General features: G+C 57.0%; 4 protein-coding genes and 1 non-coding gene across 5 annotated transcripts; 2 read left to right on the forward strand and 3 right to left on the reverse strand.

The window, feature by feature from the left end:
* Nucleotides 1-133: 133 nt before the first annotated feature.
* TRAVEDRAFT_119731 (uncharacterized protein) lies at nt 134-5,007 on the forward strand (the record flags this gene model as incomplete). Its single annotated transcript, XM_008038326.1, has 14 exons — nt 134-293; nt 346-746; nt 802-1,178; nt 1,235-1,356; nt 1,421-2,296; nt 2,347-2,533; nt 2,587-2,719; nt 2,777-2,874; nt 2,933-3,370; nt 3,422-3,679; nt 3,736-4,185; nt 4,243-4,429; nt 4,482-4,704; nt 4,760-5,007. The coding sequence occupies 14 exons, from the start codon at nt 134-136 to the stop codon at nt 5,005-5,007; spliced, it is 4,158 nt and encodes a 1,385-aa protein (XP_008036517.1).
* Nucleotides 5,008-5,177: 170 nt separating this feature from the next.
* On the reverse strand, nt 5,178-5,741 carry TRAVEDRAFT_35735 (vacuolar protein sorting 55 protein; the record flags this gene model as incomplete). The annotated part of the gene is made up of 4 exons (XM_008037978.1): nt 5,178-5,244; nt 5,296-5,509; nt 5,570-5,662; nt 5,720-5,741. 4 exons carry the CDS (start codon nt 5,739-5,741, stop codon nt 5,178-5,180), a joined length of 396 nt encoding a protein of 131 aa, XP_008036169.1.
* A 351-nt stretch (nt 5,742-6,092) lies between these two features.
* TRAVEDRAFT_t65 lies at nt 6,093-6,191 on the reverse strand. Its single transcript has one exon. It is a non-coding gene; the product is annotated as a tRNA-Val (tRNA).
* Nucleotides 6,192-6,334: 143 nt separating this feature from the next.
* Nucleotides 6,335-11,260, reverse strand: TRAVEDRAFT_63721 (uncharacterized protein). Its single transcript, XM_008038327.1, has 7 exons — nt 10,401-11,260; nt 10,047-10,349; nt 9,874-9,993; nt 9,716-9,820; nt 9,564-9,666; nt 6,937-9,527; nt 6,335-6,874 (listed from the first exon to the last, which is right to left on the reverse strand). Exons 1-7 carry the CDS (start codon nt 11,244-11,246, stop codon nt 6,578-6,580), a joined length of 4,365 nt encoding a protein of 1,454 aa, XP_008036518.1. The 5' UTR covers nt 11,247-11,260; the 3' UTR covers nt 6,335-6,577.
* Nucleotides 11,261-12,322: 1,062 nt separating this feature from the next.
* On the forward strand, nt 12,323-17,915 carry TRAVEDRAFT_144972 (cysteine proteinase). Its single transcript, XM_008038328.1, has 23 exons — nt 12,323-12,430; nt 12,486-12,567; nt 12,630-12,771; nt 12,830-12,999; nt 13,051-13,237; nt 13,294-13,402; nt 13,454-13,556; nt 13,616-13,728; nt 13,782-13,890; nt 13,942-14,156; nt 14,206-14,602; nt 14,653-14,985; nt 15,034-15,119; nt 15,174-15,350; nt 15,404-15,513; nt 15,565-15,727; nt 15,783-16,238; nt 16,296-16,412; nt 16,469-16,598; nt 16,656-17,008; nt 17,061-17,329; nt 17,383-17,775; nt 17,833-17,915. The coding sequence occupies exons 1-20, from the start codon at nt 12,428-12,430 to the stop codon at nt 16,772-16,774; spliced, it is 3,321 nt and encodes a 1,106-aa protein (XP_008036519.1). The 5' UTR covers nt 12,323-12,427; the 3' UTR covers nt 16,775-17,008; nt 17,061-17,329; nt 17,383-17,775; nt 17,833-17,915.
* Nucleotides 17,916-18,121: the final 206 nt, after the last annotated feature.

Below are 18,121 nucleotides of genomic sequence, written 5' to 3' on the forward strand. Positions count from 1 at the left end.
GACGCTGCACATGTCCCTGGGAGCTCCTACCATCTGGTACACTACTTGCTTCTTTTAGACCGCGCATATCTACCAGCCCTGGCATCTGCTGCGCTGAGCTTCACACACTTGAGAGACTTGGGCCGCGCACTGCATGGAACCGTTCACCTATGCGTCCCTCGCGCAGATCCGAGTCCTTCTCTTACCCATCGGGAACATTCGACGTTCGACGTTTGAGACATGGGCGCAGGATATCAGGAGTATCGACAATGTCCAGCTGGGGGACATAACAACAGACGTCAAGGACGAGAGGTGTACGTCCGGCGCACGCTCTCCCCCTCGTTAGCCAGGCTGACTTTCGTATAGCTCGCTTTATGCCCAATCACCAGCTAGCGAGTGGATATCTGCACCTGACCTATCCTTCTCACCCGCCGCCGGAGTCTCATACGCCTCTGTCCCTCTTCCGAACTTCTGACTTTCCGCTCGTCGTGATCGGCATTGCATCATGCGGCGACAACGATTCACTGGCTACAATCCTCACCCAGTTTCAGACCTCATTACACGAGGTATTCCCGCACGAGTCTTTGTTCCCTCTCGCGAGCAATTGCTTCGTCTTCGAAGAAAGCGACAGTACTACGAATATCAATCTCGGAGACAGCTTTCCTGGATTAGTCGTAATCCCGAACGTCATGGGCCACAAGAAGACGTACGTCGGCACACTCATTGCTGACCTATGTTCCAAAGTACTCGTGGAACTTGCAACAGTGGTTCGTCCAGTATCCTTCGACGCTCGTGGCCAACGTTTTTGAAAGTGTGGTACAGATGCAAACCTTGGAGAGTCCTCTCGGCAACGAATACCTGAATGCCACGCTCTTCCCGATGTTGCCTCCCGCATCGGAACTCCCGCGGTCACTCGACGATGAGCCGAGACGGGACTCTATGCCTTTGCTCCCTTCGCACAACAGCCAGCCGGAGTTAACTTCTCCTGCATTAAGATCGAAGAGCCCCCTTGGCCTTAAAAGGCACTCAACTATGGGACCGAGCCTGCTTCCGAGCCGACATGCAAGTCTGCCTATGAGTCCCGCTCTGCCGAAGAAGCGTCCTACTACGATCGGTGCTGCTTCGTCCCACGGTCGGCTGTTCAAGGTCCTCGCAGATTTCTTCTTACTGGCCGGTCGACTAGAGGAGGCCACTATCTGGTAAATCATCTACTTTGACTGTGTATCGTAAGCATTTCTTATGCGTCTCGCTTTAGGTATACCGAGGCCATCGTGCTATTCAAAAACCCTCATGACGCACCATGGCATGCGTCTGCTTTAGAAGGCCTCGCCACCATCCCGGTCGTAGAAGCGTGGGCTTCCACTCATGGCGTAGTGCGTACTTTGTGAATCGTGTTGCAAGAATTACTGAATGAAAACTCTACCTGTGCAGAACGGCACAGCGGGCGACAAGGATCCTTGGGCGGACCTCGCGGACAAGCTCACCCAAGCTACTGCACTGTATCAGAAGGCCAACCCCACAACCGAACCTGAGGCCTCACTTTCTCTTCTTTCGTATCTTTATTGCTCTTCAGTCTTCCGCCATAGTACACTGCTCTACTCAGCTTGGTCTTCAAAGGGGTGGGGTCCTCTAGCGTTCACCGCCATGATCAGGCCTGGTCCATCGCCATTCCTCCCGGCGACACTCTCCAATAATGCAAGCCCGACATCGGCGTCTAGTGCACGAAATACCTTCGCTGCGCTCGAACGTCTCACCTCCATCACAGGAATCAGCCGTGCGCAAATCGCTGCTTCGCTCACGCAAGCCCATGGACCATGGCTTCTGCACCTGGACGCGAGGGAGCGCGTCCGCGCTCTGCAGTACATTGCCGCAATGTTCGGTTCCTTGGGTTTCGTACGAAAGGAGGCGTACGTCCTTCGCGAGGTGCTCGGGTGCATTATGGACTTGGTCGTGTGCGGGCGGGACGAGCGAAGTGCTGGTAGCGCCCGGGTGCTCAGTGCTGGTCTGACGGCGCGGAACTCGTTGACTGGGACAGCAGCGCAGGGTACGGTAGGTATCAGGGAGAACGAGCGGACAGAGGGCAACGACAGCATTCTGCGTCTTGTGAAGCACGTCTGTAGAGTGCACGGCGTCGATCTCGAGGCCGTGAAACTGTTGGACGTCAACACCCCGAATCGCGATAGCCAGCAGTCGCAAGTCTCTGAAGAGGCAGAGGTCGACGAAGAACTTCTGCGATCGACACAGGAGCCCTTTGGATGGCCCGAGTTGCAAATAGGGATCATTCGCGAGGCGATTGCGGTGGCCGAGGCGCTCCCAGGTATGACGTGTTCACTTGGCAGGATGTAAATCTGCTCTAACATTTTACAGACTACCCTGCGGTGGCTCAGTTCTCGTTATCGTCTCTAAAGTTGTTGCATCCTGTGATGAGCCCTGGCGACCAGCACCACCTGTACAGCACTGCGTCGAGGGCACTGTTAACGGCAAAGCGGAGAGGGGAAAGACGTGCGGTTGATTATTGGTCAGGCAAACCTGTTGTCAGCATCGAGATTCTACCGTATGTACCACGGCTCCCGCTCTCCCTCATAACCTGACGCATGTGTGACCCAGATTGCCTCTTGTACGACTGCCCATCGAGAAGCCCCTCTCCATTCTGTCACAATCTGTCGCGGGGACGACTGCCATCCTCACTGGCGTGAAGGATCCGTTTTTGTACAACCCGCGGAAGTTAATGTCAGGACAGGTCACGCCCTTCCAGTCCCTTCTATCCTTGGTCTTGAAACTGACACTATTACTCTAGGCCAAGACAGTTCTCGTGCAAAACGAGCCGTTTGAGCTAGTCGTCACGCTACAGAATCCCTACGTATTTGATCTCGACTTGCAAAGCCTACAGCTCAGGTGCGTTTTGGTGCTGGTGGTGAGTGTAACTATCGGGCTGAAAAATACGGCTTTCCAGTACATCCGGCGTACCATTCGTTTCAAAGGCATCCCCTGTGGTCGTCCCTGCAAACTCGTTTCATCCTGTAACCATCTCAGGCCGAGCGCTAGAACCTGGAACACTCATCGTTCGGGGATGTATTGTGCAAGCACCGGGCGGTGTTTCCCACGAGTTTGTCTTGCCTTTATCGACAGACGAAGAAGAAGAGCGGCGGTCAGGACGACGCAGCGCGATCGAGTGCGAAGCAGGTCGGTCAAAGCATGCGGGGCTCGACTCGCGGCCGTGGGAGCGATTGAGCAAGAGGGCAAGCACGCAGCCTGGGGCCCCTACGACGTCCACGACAACGAAGAAGGCGATTCGATACTTAGAATGCAAGGTCGTGCCCGAGCAGCCGTTATTGCGGATCAGGCGGACATCGCTCACGCACGGCGCGGTTATGCTGTACAACGGCGAAATGTGGGTTGTAGTCTTGTCTGAGTGGGCGACGTGGGCTGATGTTATTTGTAGGTCGACTATTCGCATTACCCTGGAGAACGTGTCATCATTGCCCGTCGACCTCATCCGGTTAACATTCGACGACTCTACGATTGCACCTGCACAGCAGGCTCTTGCTGATGGCGACCTCTCTGTCTTTGACACTTACGAGACCGAGTACGACCTGGTCCACCGACCTGTGTTCACCTGGGATAGCGAGCACGAGCCGCACGAGATTAAACCTGGTCAGAAGAGGGTGATCACCGTTAATTGCTTTGGAAAGGTTGGGTGGTCAGTAGTCTCGAATGCAATGTGTGTATATGTAACCCCCGCTAATTGTCCAACAGCACGAGCGGCGCCATCCACGCAGCTTACGCCTACGTGCATAGGCCGTCAGAGGGTCTGCAGGAGCCGCCAGAGGTGTTCTACACGCGGCAGCTATCCTATCCGGTGCTGGTCACGGTGTACCACATGCTGGAGTGCCAGGCGATGGACATATTGTCTTACACGGGTACTACTACGACGACGTCCTCGGACGACGGCGCCGACGAAGTCACGTTAGAGGCGAAGACGCGGACGTCGTTGCTGCATGTAGGCGAGATCGCAGACTGGTGCATATTCTCCATCGAAGTGCGGAATACGTACGGGCTGCCCTTTGAGGTGACTTTCGAGCGCAATCAAGAAGGCGAGTTTTCTACTCTTCCTTTACAGGGAGCCAAATCTGACGAACATGGCACGCTTACAGGGGTCGAGCATGCGTCTGTAACGTCTCTGGTGCCTCCTGGCTCTACTTCGCGGTACGTCTCCCTTGATATCGTTTTCTTTTGGTAGTTCTCATCGTGCTGTTGCATCAGGATCGTTCTGCCAGTGAAGAAGATCTCACTAACGGAGGAGCATGTATCGCGTCCGATACCCATGCTTTCGGATCGACAATATGTCGTCACGGCATCCAACCTCACGGCAGCTCAAGAGCGCGCTCAACGCGAGTTGTTTTGGTACCGAGAAGAGCTCTTCAAGGGAGTGCGTGGACGATGGCGCGAGGTGCGTTTCCCCCAACGTTGTTTTGGGTACGCGTCTGACCTGCTCCCGACAGACTGGTGGTACTCGCGCTGGTGACCTCTCACTCCGGCAGCAAAGAATGACTCTCCCTATGCTGGAATCCCTCCGCGTAGAGACCGCACGAGTGCGGATGACTCTGGTACAATACGACGAAGAGGGCAATGCGCAGAATGTGCCAGTCGACCCGGCGGGAAGCAAGTACCTCCCTCGGCCAAATGAGTTCGTGTACCTGATAACATCTATCACGAACCTTTCTCGTGAGTCTTTTGTTATCGCGCTGCTGCCAGTAATCTTATATGATCCTTTTCACAGCCTCAGAGCTCGTCCTCACTCTCAACATGACACTGGAACCGTCTGAACACGTCGTATACCAAGGCGAGCTCCAGGACATACCCATCGGCCGGCTAGCGAAGGGCGAGTCCTACGAGGTCGAAACGCCAGTGGCGTTCGTCGCCTGCGGACGGTTCGACTTCTCTGCGGAGGTGCGCGCGCTCGAGCGGCCGCGGGGGTCGAATCTCGTCGGGTACGGCAAGATGTGCATAGCAGTCAGCGAGCCATAGCATACAGTGGGCGGTTTCTTGCACACATAGGTGTCCGGTCCTCGCCTTGTAGGGGGTATTGAGCACATAGATATCACGACAGACGGATAATAGTACGATAGTGTACAACGCCTCTGCGAGGTGTAGCGTAGTAATATTGTCCAGTTGTCCCGGGTCGGATGTATATACCATTAGTCGAAATCCGAACTCGCTTCTGTGAACGTTGCGCTGTACGCCAGGATCGTCCCGTACACAAGACTGCATATGGGTCAGAAGGGAGCAAGGCGCGAAGCTAGGAGAAGGACATACGCTCCGCCAGCAATGGACATCGCGCACGCGCCAGGGGCAATGACTTCGGAGTGCGCGAGCACCAGGGGCAGCGCGAAGCCCGTGACGACGACAAACGCGGTGATGAATCGGCCGAGATCCACAGGCCCTGACCCGTCGTACTCCGTCGAGAAGTCGTCGCCGCCGCAGCGAGAGAACATGGCATTTGGGAGGGGTGCCACCACGAAGGTCAAGGCTGCGGGTGCCGAGGTTCAGGTCCGGGCCGCGAACCACCCATACGAGTTAAGCGACTCACCGACGAGGAGCGGCAGCCAGTTGCCCCATAGCGCACACGACAGGATGATGAGGAGGAACCCCACTGCCAGCACAAACGAGAGCAGGATGACCGCTGGGATACGCGTTTGAGTACACGCCAGAAGGCAGTCCCAGAGGAAGGTATACCAACTTTTGATGCCTGCGTGAGCCATGGTGGAGGTATTCCCGGACGACAGCAAGAATTTACACGGAGGACGTCGTGGACGGAGGAGGCAGCACTGTGCACGACGCCCGGCTCGATGAGCGCAGTTCACGACACAGCGGCACAGCAGTGCTGACGTAATCACGCGTCGAGGATGAGGAAGCCTTCCGTTTGTGGACGGCCATACCGCGGCGCGTTGGGATTGTCTTCCACCTCTCAACATGAGGCTGTTTTAGAAGCCAAGTCGATCCCACGGATTTTTTGAATCGACCATGCGCTAGCTTTGTGCTCTGCGCACGAACGTCACGCTACATTTCAAGCTTTTACAGGCCCAATTCAGTGGAAATTAAAGAGTAAAAAGTGGTTCGATCCGGGCTCGAACCGGAGGCCTCCTGTGCGCACGTGACATTACGTCATCATCATGTGAGACAGACGTGATAACCAACTACACCATCGAACCATACTGGTGTGTGGCGGATTACATAATCCAGAAATTCTGTAACATTCGAGTACAGGGCCTTTCAAGCTCGCAAGTACATACTTACCAGTACTTGCGACTCGGCGCGGGATAGTCAGTTCCACGATAGATCTTGGCTGGTAGAAGAGCGACGCGATTGATTACAGTATGAATACAATACATCCTGCACTAGCGACAACTGTAACGACGACATAGAGATACATTTACATAGCAGGTGCATGCATAGATAACACGACAACTCTATTCCCAACGATTAGGAGGATCCAATAACGAAACAGCCGTCCGGTTCACCAGCCCGTCCAACGCGCACTGTCTTCTTCCACATTTCCCTCATACCTCCTATCGGGCCTACGCCTACCACGATACGCTCAGGCTGTAGCCTGCCTCGTCGGGGTCGGAGCGGGAACCGCGCCCGCTGCCTGCATGGCAGCGAGATTCGCCTTCAGCGATTTCTGCACCGGGACCCGGCCCTCCTCAGGCACCTCCTCGTGGACGTCGAACGTCACCCCCGGGCGCCGCCGCCGCGGCTTCCCGCGCATCTGCTGCTCGTACTCCTCCCGGTTGCGCCATTCCTGCGCGGCAGTCATGGGGTCTCGGAGCGGGGGCGAGGGACGCCCCGCCGTGGAGCTCCTCGTCGACTCTCCGCCGGTCAGCATCGCGTTGATCTACGCCAGGAACCCGTCAGTCGTCACACGCGTGAACGTGGGGTACGACGGAAATGACTCACCACCGTACCGTCGACCGCGTCCAGGGACGCAGTGGAGACTGTGTGGTGCCGTTTGGCCACCAAACGGAAGGGCGTGAACATCTTTCCGTTCGGGCTGCGTCTCCCATGGATAGGGGTTGGTGCTGCAACGGGCATCTGGGGAGCAGTGTTCTCCCGTCGCGCTTGTGCGGGCGCGGGGATGGAGACAGCGGCAATAGCTACCTGGGGAGCGGGGGCACCAGGCGGCGGCTTAACGGAAACGTGGGCGGCTTGCATCTGCGCCAGGGGCTGGGTGGGCTGCGAGACGTTGCGCTGACGTTTCTCCCGAATGGCTGCGGAAGGAGGCGGCTCGACCTCCCGTGGCTTGGGCGGAGAAGACCTTGAGCGGAAGAGGCTCAGGCCACGGCCGAGTAGGCCCAGCTTCTTCGAGTCTTTCTCCTTCTCCTTGGTCGACGACTTCGAGGTCGTACGGTCCAAGGGTACTGGGGACGATACTGCAGGAAGCATGGAGGGCGCTAGGGACGACGGCGTGAGGAGCACATCAGGGGCCTGGAGAGCAGCATTCGCCATCGGCTTCGCGTGTGAGTGCCCCCGAGACGGCAAGCTACCAGAAGGATACGCTGAGTTGGGCGCTCTGCCCGTATACTGAGGATCGGATACAGTGCGCGAATGAGCTGACGGGAACGGAGGGGGATTGGGAGCCGGGGCTGGGTACGTCTGGTTGCGCGTTGGCTGTGGGGGTGGAGGGTGCAGCGATGGAGCTTTGCCGGCGGGAGAGGAGACGGCGGTAAGACGTGTAGGCCTGACCGTCGGCGCTGGCGATGGCGCAGAACGAGGCGGAACACGCTGGTTAGGCACGGGCATCGTGGTGGCGGTCGGGGGTGCGGAGTGGGGCGGCTCCTGTGCCCGATACCCGTAGTCGGTAGGTTGGGCCGTACGGGACTGGTAGGCCGTCGGGCGGCCATACTGGTCGTAAGAGGTCGTCTGAGTCTGGGTGCTGTAGGATTGCGAATAGTTGGCCGAGTTTCCATTAGGAGCTGACTGAGGCTGGGTGGGGTATCCCGGAGGGGCGGGCGAACGGTATCTAGCGGGCTCGGGGTATCCTGAGGAAACGTTAGGCTGACGGGAAGCCGGGGCATTATCAAGTCGTGAAGCGGCGTTAGATTGTAGGTTGATTACACTGTTGCGATGAGGAAGCTGTTGCTGGAAGGTACTGGCGGGAGACGGTTTCGTCGGGGCGGCATGAGTAATCGTATCGTTCGAGCCATTGCGGTGCGAAGAGTGCAGACGACCGGAGGGTGAATGCTTCGGCGTGCCCGCCGCGGAGCCGACAGATACAGCGTGGCCGATCGCAGGAGAGCGCCCAGGATCGGTGAGATGGTGTCGCGAGGGCGAGTGACCCGCGGTCTGGCTGGAAGCGTAGGCATATGGAGTATCGCCAGCAAGCTGCGCCGCCGATTGATCGTAGCGCGGGGAAGGTTGGTGACCGGACGGATCCCTTCCATGAGTACCGTGGCCCTGCGATCGAGTCCCCGCTGTGTCTTGCGTGATTGTCGCCACCGAAGGGGGCTTGGGCGATCGTGTGTCGTGTGTTGGTGCACCGTGATAATTAGAAGGGTTGACGTGGACAGAGGGCGTCGGTGCGGGAGCCGAGGCACCTGGATAGGTCAAGTTCCGCTTCGGAGACGCAGATGAATACCCTTGGCCCGCGGCAGCGGTGGTCCGCGAAGTGGTCGCCTGTGTAAGAGGGTTGTAGGCCGCCGCAACATGCTGATTTCCGTATCCTCCCGGACCACCAGCACCCGCGGTGTCCTCGTATACCGGGAATCTGGAAGACGTGTCCTGGGAAGCTCCCTTGGCATGGGCAGATGCATGAGGCGCGGGGCTAGCGAGGATGCGATGGAGGTCCGAGACGCCATATTGCTGAGTTGCGCCTGGACCGGCAGTGGCAGCACGGTACGGGTCCGATTGAGGGTGTTGCACGGAGGGGTGTAGGTGTGAATATGACGCCTGCTGTGCATTCGCTGAGTTGGCGTGCGACTGATTCGCAGCGTGTGTAGGTGCCGGAGTGGAACGCGCGCGAGAATCGTGTGACGCCTGCAAATGCTGTCCAGAAACCACCCCGTGTTGAGAGACACCTACAGTCTGCCTTGAAGAGTACGGATCCTGCTGCGTGGGGGCAGCTGACGGAGGCCGCACCACGACGTCCGGTAGTGCAGCCTGCTGGCTTCCATGCCCTGTTGCAGAAGTCACCCCATTGGGCTCCGCGTGCCGTGAGTACGAAGCTGCATTAGGATAGCCTTGCACTGATTGCTGATACGAGCTGGGCACGCCTGCGTTGACGGAAGAATGTTGCTGGGCCCGAGAACCATCCGGATGCATGGAAGGATGAGGTGCCGTCTGCAGCCCGGTGTCTTGAGAACGCCCAGCTGACTGCTGATAGTACTGCGCTGCAGGCTGCGAACGAGAGTCGTAGGCCTGAGGGTCGCCCTGGCGGTTCACGGACGTCGCGCTATGATTCTTCGGGAGTAAGGTGCCAGTGTGCGAGTCGGACGGACCCTGCCCAGCGCGAATGCTGACTATTTGAGGCGGAGGACGAGATGAGGTCAGACCTACGTGAGAAGTAGGCTTGCCTGTGTACGACACACCGGACTGCATAGGCACAGTATCATGAGAGACGGCGGCCGGTGGACGATGTGGGGAGTCTGCCGAGGTTGTAGGCTGCTTCGTTCCTGAAACATCTCGCTGATGCTGTGTTAATATGAGTAACAGCACGTATGCCGTCGCAATAGGCCCTTACCCGTGAGTACCATGCATCCGCGATTTCCTGACTCGAGGTAGGACCAGGAGGGCCCTCAGCCGCGGTAGTCCTTGATTTGTGACGAGAGGATTCTCTGTGTTTGCGCTAAGAGACACGAGTTAGCACGCTTGTACATATGAAGCATAAGAGCCACTTACGCGCTCCTTCTGAACGGCAGGAGCCCTTTCGTTCTCACTTCCGGATGGGCCGGAAGATTGGCCACGTCCAAGGGTGCTGGCCTGCTCCCGACTCACGTAACGCCTATCAGGCACCTTGGTCTGAAACGCATGATGAGTTTGGACGTGCGGAAATGACAACGTCATGCGCTTACTCGCTCCATGCCCGAATGCTCCTGCTCGCTGCTGGAGATGCCAGAATCTTGACCGGCTTGCTGCGCAAGAACGTGATGGCGCTGGGAGCGAGGAGCCTTCGAGGATGACCTCTCGCGTCTGTGGCCAGGAGGTGGAATCGGTAGCGGTGCATCTTCTCTGTCGGACGCGGAAGGATATCCTGCGTCAAGTGCAGCTTGAACGGATGCTGCCCGCCCGCCAGCTGTAAGACCTGTCCAAGGCAGGACAGTAGCGGTCGCTGGAGGAGCAGCCTGCGGTGTTTGGGTTAGCGTGCGTAGTTGTTCCTGTCCGAAGTTTAACTTATCGCAGACACACACAGAGCGCAGCATGCATACCTGATATCCCGCGGGTAGCCTGTCAGTAGATCTCTGTGCAGAAGCTGGTGGTTGAGTGTATGCTTGTCGGATACTGGCGGCATCGGGTGCTCTGCGGTCGGCTGGGACATCTCGATGTCTGGACCTATCTTTCTCCCTATGCCTGTCTCGATCTTTGGATGACCGCTCCTTCTCCCGTGCGGCCTCCTTCTCCTTCCGCCGCCTCCTTTCCCGATCATCACTCCTCTCGGATGCGTAGTCTCTCAGGCTGAGTTTCTCGACGTCGCGTCTGCTGGACTTTTCCCTATCCTTCGTGCGCTCGCGATGGTGCCGAGAGGACGAAGTGGGGTCCCGGCTGGTCTGATCAGGAGGAATTGCGTAGTAGTTCGTAGATGCGGGAGGTTGTGCATATGTGGTTGCGGTCGCGTAATCGTAACGAGAAGGATACGCAGAGCGGGGCGCCGGCGCGTCGTCGGGGGCAGGGACTTTCTCGTTCGAGGACCGAGGGCTTCGTTTGTCGGTCCTCTTCTTGATGTACGCGCGGAGGACGTAAGCGTCCGAGTGTGCATCGGGAGTTCGGGACGTCGTCGAAGGGTGCAGTGATGGCGGAACGGCATACTGCGGCTGTTGTGCTGTGGACGACCTATCCTTGCTGGAGGACTTGTGGCTGGAGTGCGCCGCTGGGTCTGAGGGATCGGTTCGCCGAGAGCTGCGGTGTTTCCTCGAGCTCTCTGGGGGCGCGGCCTGGTCTACGTTGTGGCGCTGTGTGGTAGCCATTGTCTGGCGAGGTCTGTCAGAGTCAGAGTCGGGCCAGAGGCCGTAGGCGTCCTTGCGGGAAGAGGTCGCGGTGCGCTGACGGGTAGACATGACAGAGCATGTGGGTGGACGAGGAAGAAAGAGCCCGAGTCGGCTCTAGGACCGATTTTAATATGGGGGGTGTGGCCGGAGAAGAATGGAGAGGGAAAGCAAGGGGGATGGCCATGAGGCGGGAGAGGCATCCGGCCTTGTTCAACCAGAATTCCACTTGCGGTCGGTTACGTACCGCCACTTGGACTCCCTCCAACGCCGGGCTCCCACCCTCTTCATTTCGTTTCCCCGTCTGTCCGTAGTCCGTCAGTGCGATCAACGTCGCCGTCGCCCAGCAACACTCGTCGGGCTTCTTCCTGCGCTCAGTGCCCACCACAGATCCTCAGCAGCGAGTACAAACAGAGGCGGGCTTTGTCCGCTAGCAGTGGCCATCTCTCACCGCCCCGCGAGCCAAGCACACCTGGGGATCACAACGAGGCGCGTTGGGCGAACCGAGTAGTAGTAGAACAACAGAAAATGCGATTGCACAGCACGGCTGGCTACATGTACCAATGTACAAACACAAGTAATGTATGCGATGTTGACGAATGTATGCACAGAGCACCGTATGACTGCGCCTTCTGGAGACGGCGCAATCTAATATAAGTAGCTCTGGCGGTACCGCAGGGCACGAGGGGAAACCCCGACCGACCGACTCAAAAACAGAGTCGGCCAGCAACCGCACCCAAGTGGCCTGTTCTTACACGATTTTGACTCATTACAGGACAGTAGACAGCGGAAAGGCTGGTGGAGGCCAAGAAGGCCTCCCTGTCGAGACAATTTAAGGATCGTGTGGGATGAGGAAACAAAGAGAACAGAGTTTCGTAAAGAGCCAGCAGACAGAAAACAGACGGGAAGACTCTGCAGGGAGGAGGCTTCTTGCATGCTTTCAGCCAGCTGGCCAGGAAGCTGCTGCGTGTCGCGACGCGCAGATGCGCCCGAGGACGTCGAGGGAGAGAGACAAAATTGCAAATCAGCCTGCGGCAGAGGCGCGCTTTATACGCATGACTAAGAAGGGAAATATATTCCCACGGGTTCCCGGCCAGAATCTCGCCCGCACGCGGAGGCACGACCAGTGCACCTCCCATTGCGTATCACCTGCGTTCCTGCTGCCTCCACCCGCTCCTGCGAACGTTCTTTCGCAGCAGAGCATCCCTCGCAACCACAGAGGACAGAAGACAACTATCGCAACTTTGTCTGCCATGGTGGGTGGCGTGTGCACGCCGGTGTTTGCGCGAGCTGACCAAGTATGCGTTATAGAGCGATACTATGGATGCCCTCGACGAGAAGGCGAACGGAGGTCCGCCGATGGAAGTGGAAGAGATCGTGTCCGTCCATGATCGTAATTATCGCCCTTGTCCTTTTCGAGGACTACGCTCATTGTCTCGATTATCCGCGGTTCAGACGATGCTTTCGCGGCCAAGCACATGCCCGACCTAGGTCACGAAGTCAAGGACTTCACAGTGTTCTCTTGGAAGCTCAACAACTGGAAGAAGCTTGAGAAGAAGCTCACAAGTCCGGACTTCGAATGTGGGGGGCATAAGTGGTACGTCTATGTTGCAGGCCGGCTTGCAAGTCCTTCCTTAACCCTTTGTGGCGCGCAGGCGTATCCTCCTCTTTCCGTTCGGCAACTCCAACGCACCACCAAATGACACGGTCTCTGTCTATCTCGACTACGCTGACCCCAAACGCGCACCGGAGGGCTGGCACGCATGTGCTCAGTTCGCTCTGGTCATCTCGAATGTTCACGACCCCACCATCTACACCGTCAGCCGTGCGTAGTCATCCCGCGTTCCCACTAAACCTTGCTCATGTCGACTTATAGATGCACACCATCGCTTCATTGCTGAGGAATGCGACTGGGGTTTCACGCGCTTTAGCGAACTGCGCAAGTTGTTCAGCGTGCAGGATGGCCATACACGTCCCACAATTGAGGACGAGTCTGCGGACGTGAGCGTCTTTGTTCGTGTCTTGGAGGACCCAACGGGCGTCCTCTGGCACAACTTCGTCAAGTGAGTCTATCTGCACCATACACATAGCTAAGGGGTCCGAGACAAACCCGTTTTAGCTACGACTCCAAGAAGGAGACCGGCTATGTGGGCCTGAAGAACCAAGGCGCGACATGCTACATGAACTCGCTGCTGCAGTCTCTATACTGCACAAGATATTTCAGGAAGGTGTGTATGACGTGATGCTCCTGTTGTTTTGCATCGCTAAGCAATCCGAAGGCCGTCTACCAAATTCCCACGGAGGACGATCATCCAACAGAAAGCGTAGCTTTGGCCCTTCAACGCGTATTCTACCACCTGCAAACATCAGACCAGCCCGTCGGTGAGTAGCATGAGGTAAGTACGCGTAGACGACGGCCATTGAAACTGCGGTACGTTCAGGCACCACGGAGTTGACGAAGTCGTTCGGCTGGAAATCCCTCGACTCCTTCCTCCAGCATGACGTGCAAGAGTTCAACCGTGTCCTTCAGGACAAGCTGGAGTCGAAGATGAAGGTATATTGCTTGTCCAAGACGTTGGGTATGACATCATGTTGACGCGTCTTCAGGGTACCATAGCCGAAGGCGCTATCCAGAAGCTGTTCGTAGGCAAGATGAAGAGCTACATCAAGTGCGTGAATGTCGACTTCGAGTCCTCCAGGATTGAGGATTTCAACGGTAGGGCGCTCGCTGCCTGGATGTTTAGTCGTATTGATCAGGCAATCATAGACATCCAGTTGAACGTGAAGGGGATGAAGAACTTGTACGAGTCGTTCAAGGACTACGTCGCTGTTGAGACTTTGGACGGTGAGAACAAGTACCAGGCGGAGGGATACGGTCTTCAAGAGGCCAAGAAGGGCATCATCTTCCAGTCGTTCCCTCCTGTGCTCCACCTCCAGCTCAAGCGTTTTGAGTATGACATCCAGCGTGACGCCATGGTCAAGGTGCGCAGTTCAGGTACCTTTCTGGGCCAGAAGCTTATTCGAATTCTAGATCAATGATCGCCACGAGTTCCCCTTCGAAATCGACCTGGGCGAGTTCCTCGACGAGACTGCGGACCGGACACACCCCTGGGTGTACAAGCTGCACGGCGTGCTCGTGCACTCTGGCGACCTCCACGGCGGACACTACTTCGCATTGATCAAGCCGGATCGCGAGACAAGGTGGCTCAAGTTCGACGACGACCGCGTAACACCCGTCACTGATCGGGAGGTCCTCGAAGAGAACTTCGGCGGTGAGGTGAACAATGGTATGGTACCGCCAATGCAGCGGAACCAGGTCCGTGCCATGAAGCGGTTCACGAACGCATACATGTTGGTGTACGTCCGTGAGAGCGCAATCGACGACATTCTCGCACCGTGGAAGGACGAAGACACGCCGGCTCATCTTAGTAAGCAACATGCAGGTTCATTGCGTCCCGATACCAACAGTCTTTTACAGAGCGTCGCCTTGAGGAGGAGCGGTTGCAGATGGAAGCCAAGAAGCGCGAGAGAGAAGAGCAGCACCTTTACTTGACCGCGAAGGTTATCACCGACCAGACATTCTCGGAGCACGAAGGTTTCGACCTGGCGACTTTCGACGAGAGGAATTGGCCTGTAACCGATCTTCCGAGCTTCCGCGTCCTCAAGAACGAACCCTACAGCACGTTCAAGGCCCGCGTCGCACAACACTTCAACTACCCCGAGAGCCAAATCCGTTTGTGGGTCCTTGTAAACCGACAAAACAAGACTGTCCGGCCAGACACGCACATCCCCGAGAATGAGCCGCAACTCAGTGCGTACATTCCGTAATACTATTGCGCGTTTACTAACACCTCCGTAGCTGTGGAGGTCATTCGCAACAACATGGCCGTAAGGCAACAGAACGACCTTCGCCTGTACCTCGACATCCTCCCCGACCCTTCTCATGTATGTTTTTTGTGTTACTCGGAATTCTTGCGCACGCTTCTGATATCATTTCAGCCTGAGACCCCTGCCGGGTCAATCATGATCTTCGTCAAGCATTTCGATATCGCGAACCAGAAGCTTACCGGTGTTGGTAAAGTCTACGTGCCCCGATCGAACAAGGTTTCCGACCTTGTCCCCATCATCAACGAGCGCATGCGATTCACGCCTGGTACCCCTCTCAAGCTCTACGAGGTAACAATGTCGAGTTTTGCACGTGTCAATCAGCACTAACGCCTGCAATATAGGAAATTAAGCCGGGCATGATCGAGCAGATGAAGCCCAAGCTCACGTTCACCCAGAGCGAGATCCAGGATGGAGACATCATATGCTTCCAGGTTGAGCTGAGCGAGAAGGAGTGAGTAATTTGCATCACTTACCCAGCGGGATTCTCATCGGCATCGAGTAGGCTGCACGACTACGAGACACAAGGTCTCTACTCGAACCCCGTCCAGTACTACGACTTCCTCCAGAACCGCGTCATGATTCTGTTCAAGCCCAAGTTCGAGGAGTCGGACCCGGAGCACCCCGAATTCCATCTCACGTTGAGCAAGAAGCAGAACTACGATGTGGTACGCCATGCGTTCGATTCACTTTCCAAGGTTCTTCCGCTGACGTGTTCCTCAGATGTCTGCAAAAGTAGGCGAGCGGCTGAACTGGGACCCCATCAAGCTCCGCTTTACGACGATCCACTCGAACGGCTCACCAAAGGCCGTGCTGAAGCGCTCACTGAACCAGAGCATACAGGAGATCATGTCGCCCGCGTACGTCACGCCACAGACGACGGTGATCCTGTACGAGAAGCTCGACGTGAGCATCGTCGAGCTCGAGACGAAGCGCTCCCTCAAGGTCGTCTGGACCGGGATCCACAACAAGGAGGAGGCGACGCACCCCTTCCTGCTGCCGAAGACGAACTCCGTGCACGACCTCGGGCTCGAGCTCGCGAAGCTCGTGAAGCTCACCCCTGGGGGGTCGGGCAAGATCCGCGTGTTCGAGGTGTCCAAGGACGGCAAGACGCAGAAGGAGTTCACCGGCTCCGAGATGATCGGCAACATCCCGGACCCGGTCGAGCTGTATGCGGAGGTGTGTGGTCACACCCCTGTGCGTGCGGTCCGTGGCGTTGACAGTGCGGCTGCATAGGAAATCCCCCGGGAAGAGCTCGAGGCGGACGACGCGGACAAGGTGATCAGCGTCTTCCACTTCTCGAAGGAGGTGTCGCGGACGCACGGTGTCCCGTTCCGCTTCGTCGTCAAGCCGGTACGTGCTTTCCGTATTCAGGTGTTCGGACATTGGCTCATTACAACGTCATGCAGGGCGAGAAGTTCGCGGAGACGAAGAAGCGTCTCCAAGAGCGGATAGGCGTGTCCGACAAGGATTTCGCAAAGTACCGCTTTGCGCTCATACAAGTCGCGACCTTCAAGCAACCATCGTACATCGAAGACGGTAAGCAACATTTTGCATCGCCTTGGTCAAAGCATCGTCGCTCATGGATCGCCGTAGAGGACACGATCTACGACCACAAGTTCGCGCCAGAGGACGTGCTCGGCCTAGATCACGTAGACAAGTCAGGAAAGACTCGCACGGGTGCGGGGGAGAAGGCGATCGTCATCCGTGGATGATGATGGGTCTGCCTCGTCGTTCGCGTTCTGAGTCGTGTTCTTCAATAGCTGCATCCGGTCTCCATCACATGTACTTCTGTCGACTTCCTAGCGTTTCCCACTGTATAACGACCAGCCATTCACAAACGAGGGACTGTACACCATTCCCGATCGTATTGCGTACGAATAACAACGAACAAGGAAATAATTATGACCGAGAGTCTACTTTCGCTTCTTCGACTTCTTCGACGAAGACTGGGTGTGTCATGTAAGCTTCGAGATCAGGACCAGATCACAGCTGGCTCACGGATTTCGACGGAGACCGTGGTGACGATGGCGTCGAGACAGACACGTCGCTGTCGCTAAATGCACCGCTGTCGGCGCCTGCGCTGGGTGGTGCCAGTCCGTTCGACGATTTGGCAGAGGAGGGCGTCTCTGGACGCGCAGGAGTGGAGGGCGTCGAGGGTAGGGACGGCGACGCGGCAAGCTGTGGAGTTGAAGGTGCAGGGGTGGCAGGTGCGGGCGGAGGGGCCTCGACGGCGAACTTGGGGAGGGCTGACTTGCCATACTTGCGCTCTACGAGATCGTCAGCGATGAACGTTCCAATGTTTCACTCCGGAAATACACACCAGCTTCTGCGCGAATGGACGGGATTTGCTCGACTAGAGCACGCATTTTCTCGTTGTGCATCATCTCGGTCGCCGTTTGGAAGATCACGCTGCCCCAGCCTTCAACATACGCGTTTGCTTCCGCCGCTACCTCCAGGATCTCCGCCTCCATTTCCTTCTCGGCGGCGAGCAAGCTGTTCCAGAGATCATCTCCAATAGAGCCTTTCTGGAGGAGATTCTGCAGAGCGGGCTTGTCCTCCCGGAGACGGATAATACGAGTGACATCGGTCATGGCACGGCGGACCAAGGCGGCCTTCAAGAGAGATTCGGAAGCAGGAGGATCGGACATTTGCATGAGAGAGAAGTAGACATCGCGTTCGTGGTGCGGAGGGAAGTAGGACTCGTAGACTTTCTCTAAGACGCGACCTGTTAATTAGCAGCTGTACTCGTGAGCAGTATGGTTGTACTAACGCGCGTTGCGCCGCCTGTAAAAGTAGCTGAAGACGAGAAGACTGCCGAAGACGATGAAGACGTAGAGGACGGGGATGAGGACGGACGCCATCGCGGCGGGCGATGGACAAGGTGGCCGAGAGTGAGCTGTATGTTGAGCGCGATCTGCTGGCAAACTCGGTGACACGCATCCTCGGTCGCGTGGCGGCGAGCGGATTTGGCAGCGCTCTCGTTACGTAAGATAGGCTCGCGCGCACGCCCCCGTGACGCCGGCCATCCGGGGGCCCGGCCGGTGTAGTTCCGCTCAAAT

The sequence above is a fragment of the Trametes versicolor genome, assembly GCF_000271585.1.
Source record: "Trametes versicolor FP-101664 SS1 unplaced genomic scaffold TRAVEscaffold_4, whole genome shotgun sequence".
NCBI lineage: Eukaryota > Fungi > Basidiomycota > Agaricomycetes > Polyporales > Polyporaceae > Trametes > Trametes versicolor.

Bases quoted from the DNA above. Each gene is read 5' to 3' on its own strand.
- TRAVEDRAFT_63721 (XM_008038327.1), bottom strand. From the start codon at position 11,246: ATGTCTACCCGTCAGCGCACCGCGACCTCTTCCCGCAAGGACGCCTAC. The intron at 9,821-9,873 runs GTAAGTGGCTCT...CGTGTCTCTTAG, and splicing joins CTGCCGTTCAGAAGGAGCGC to CGCAAACACAGAGAATCCTC. The intron at 6,875-6,936 runs GTGAGTCATTTC...TTCCTGGCGTAG, and splicing joins ACGCGGTCGACGGTACGGTG to ATCAACGCGATGCTGACCGG.
- TRAVEDRAFT_144972 (XM_008038328.1), top strand. The intron at 15,351-15,403 runs GTAACAATGTCG...CCTGCAATATAG, and splicing joins CCCCTCTCAAGCTCTACGAG to GAAATTAAGCCGGGCATGAT. The intron at 16,599-16,655 runs GTAAGCAACATT...GGATCGCCGTAG, and splicing joins ACCATCGTACATCGAAGACG to AGGACACGATCTACGACCAC.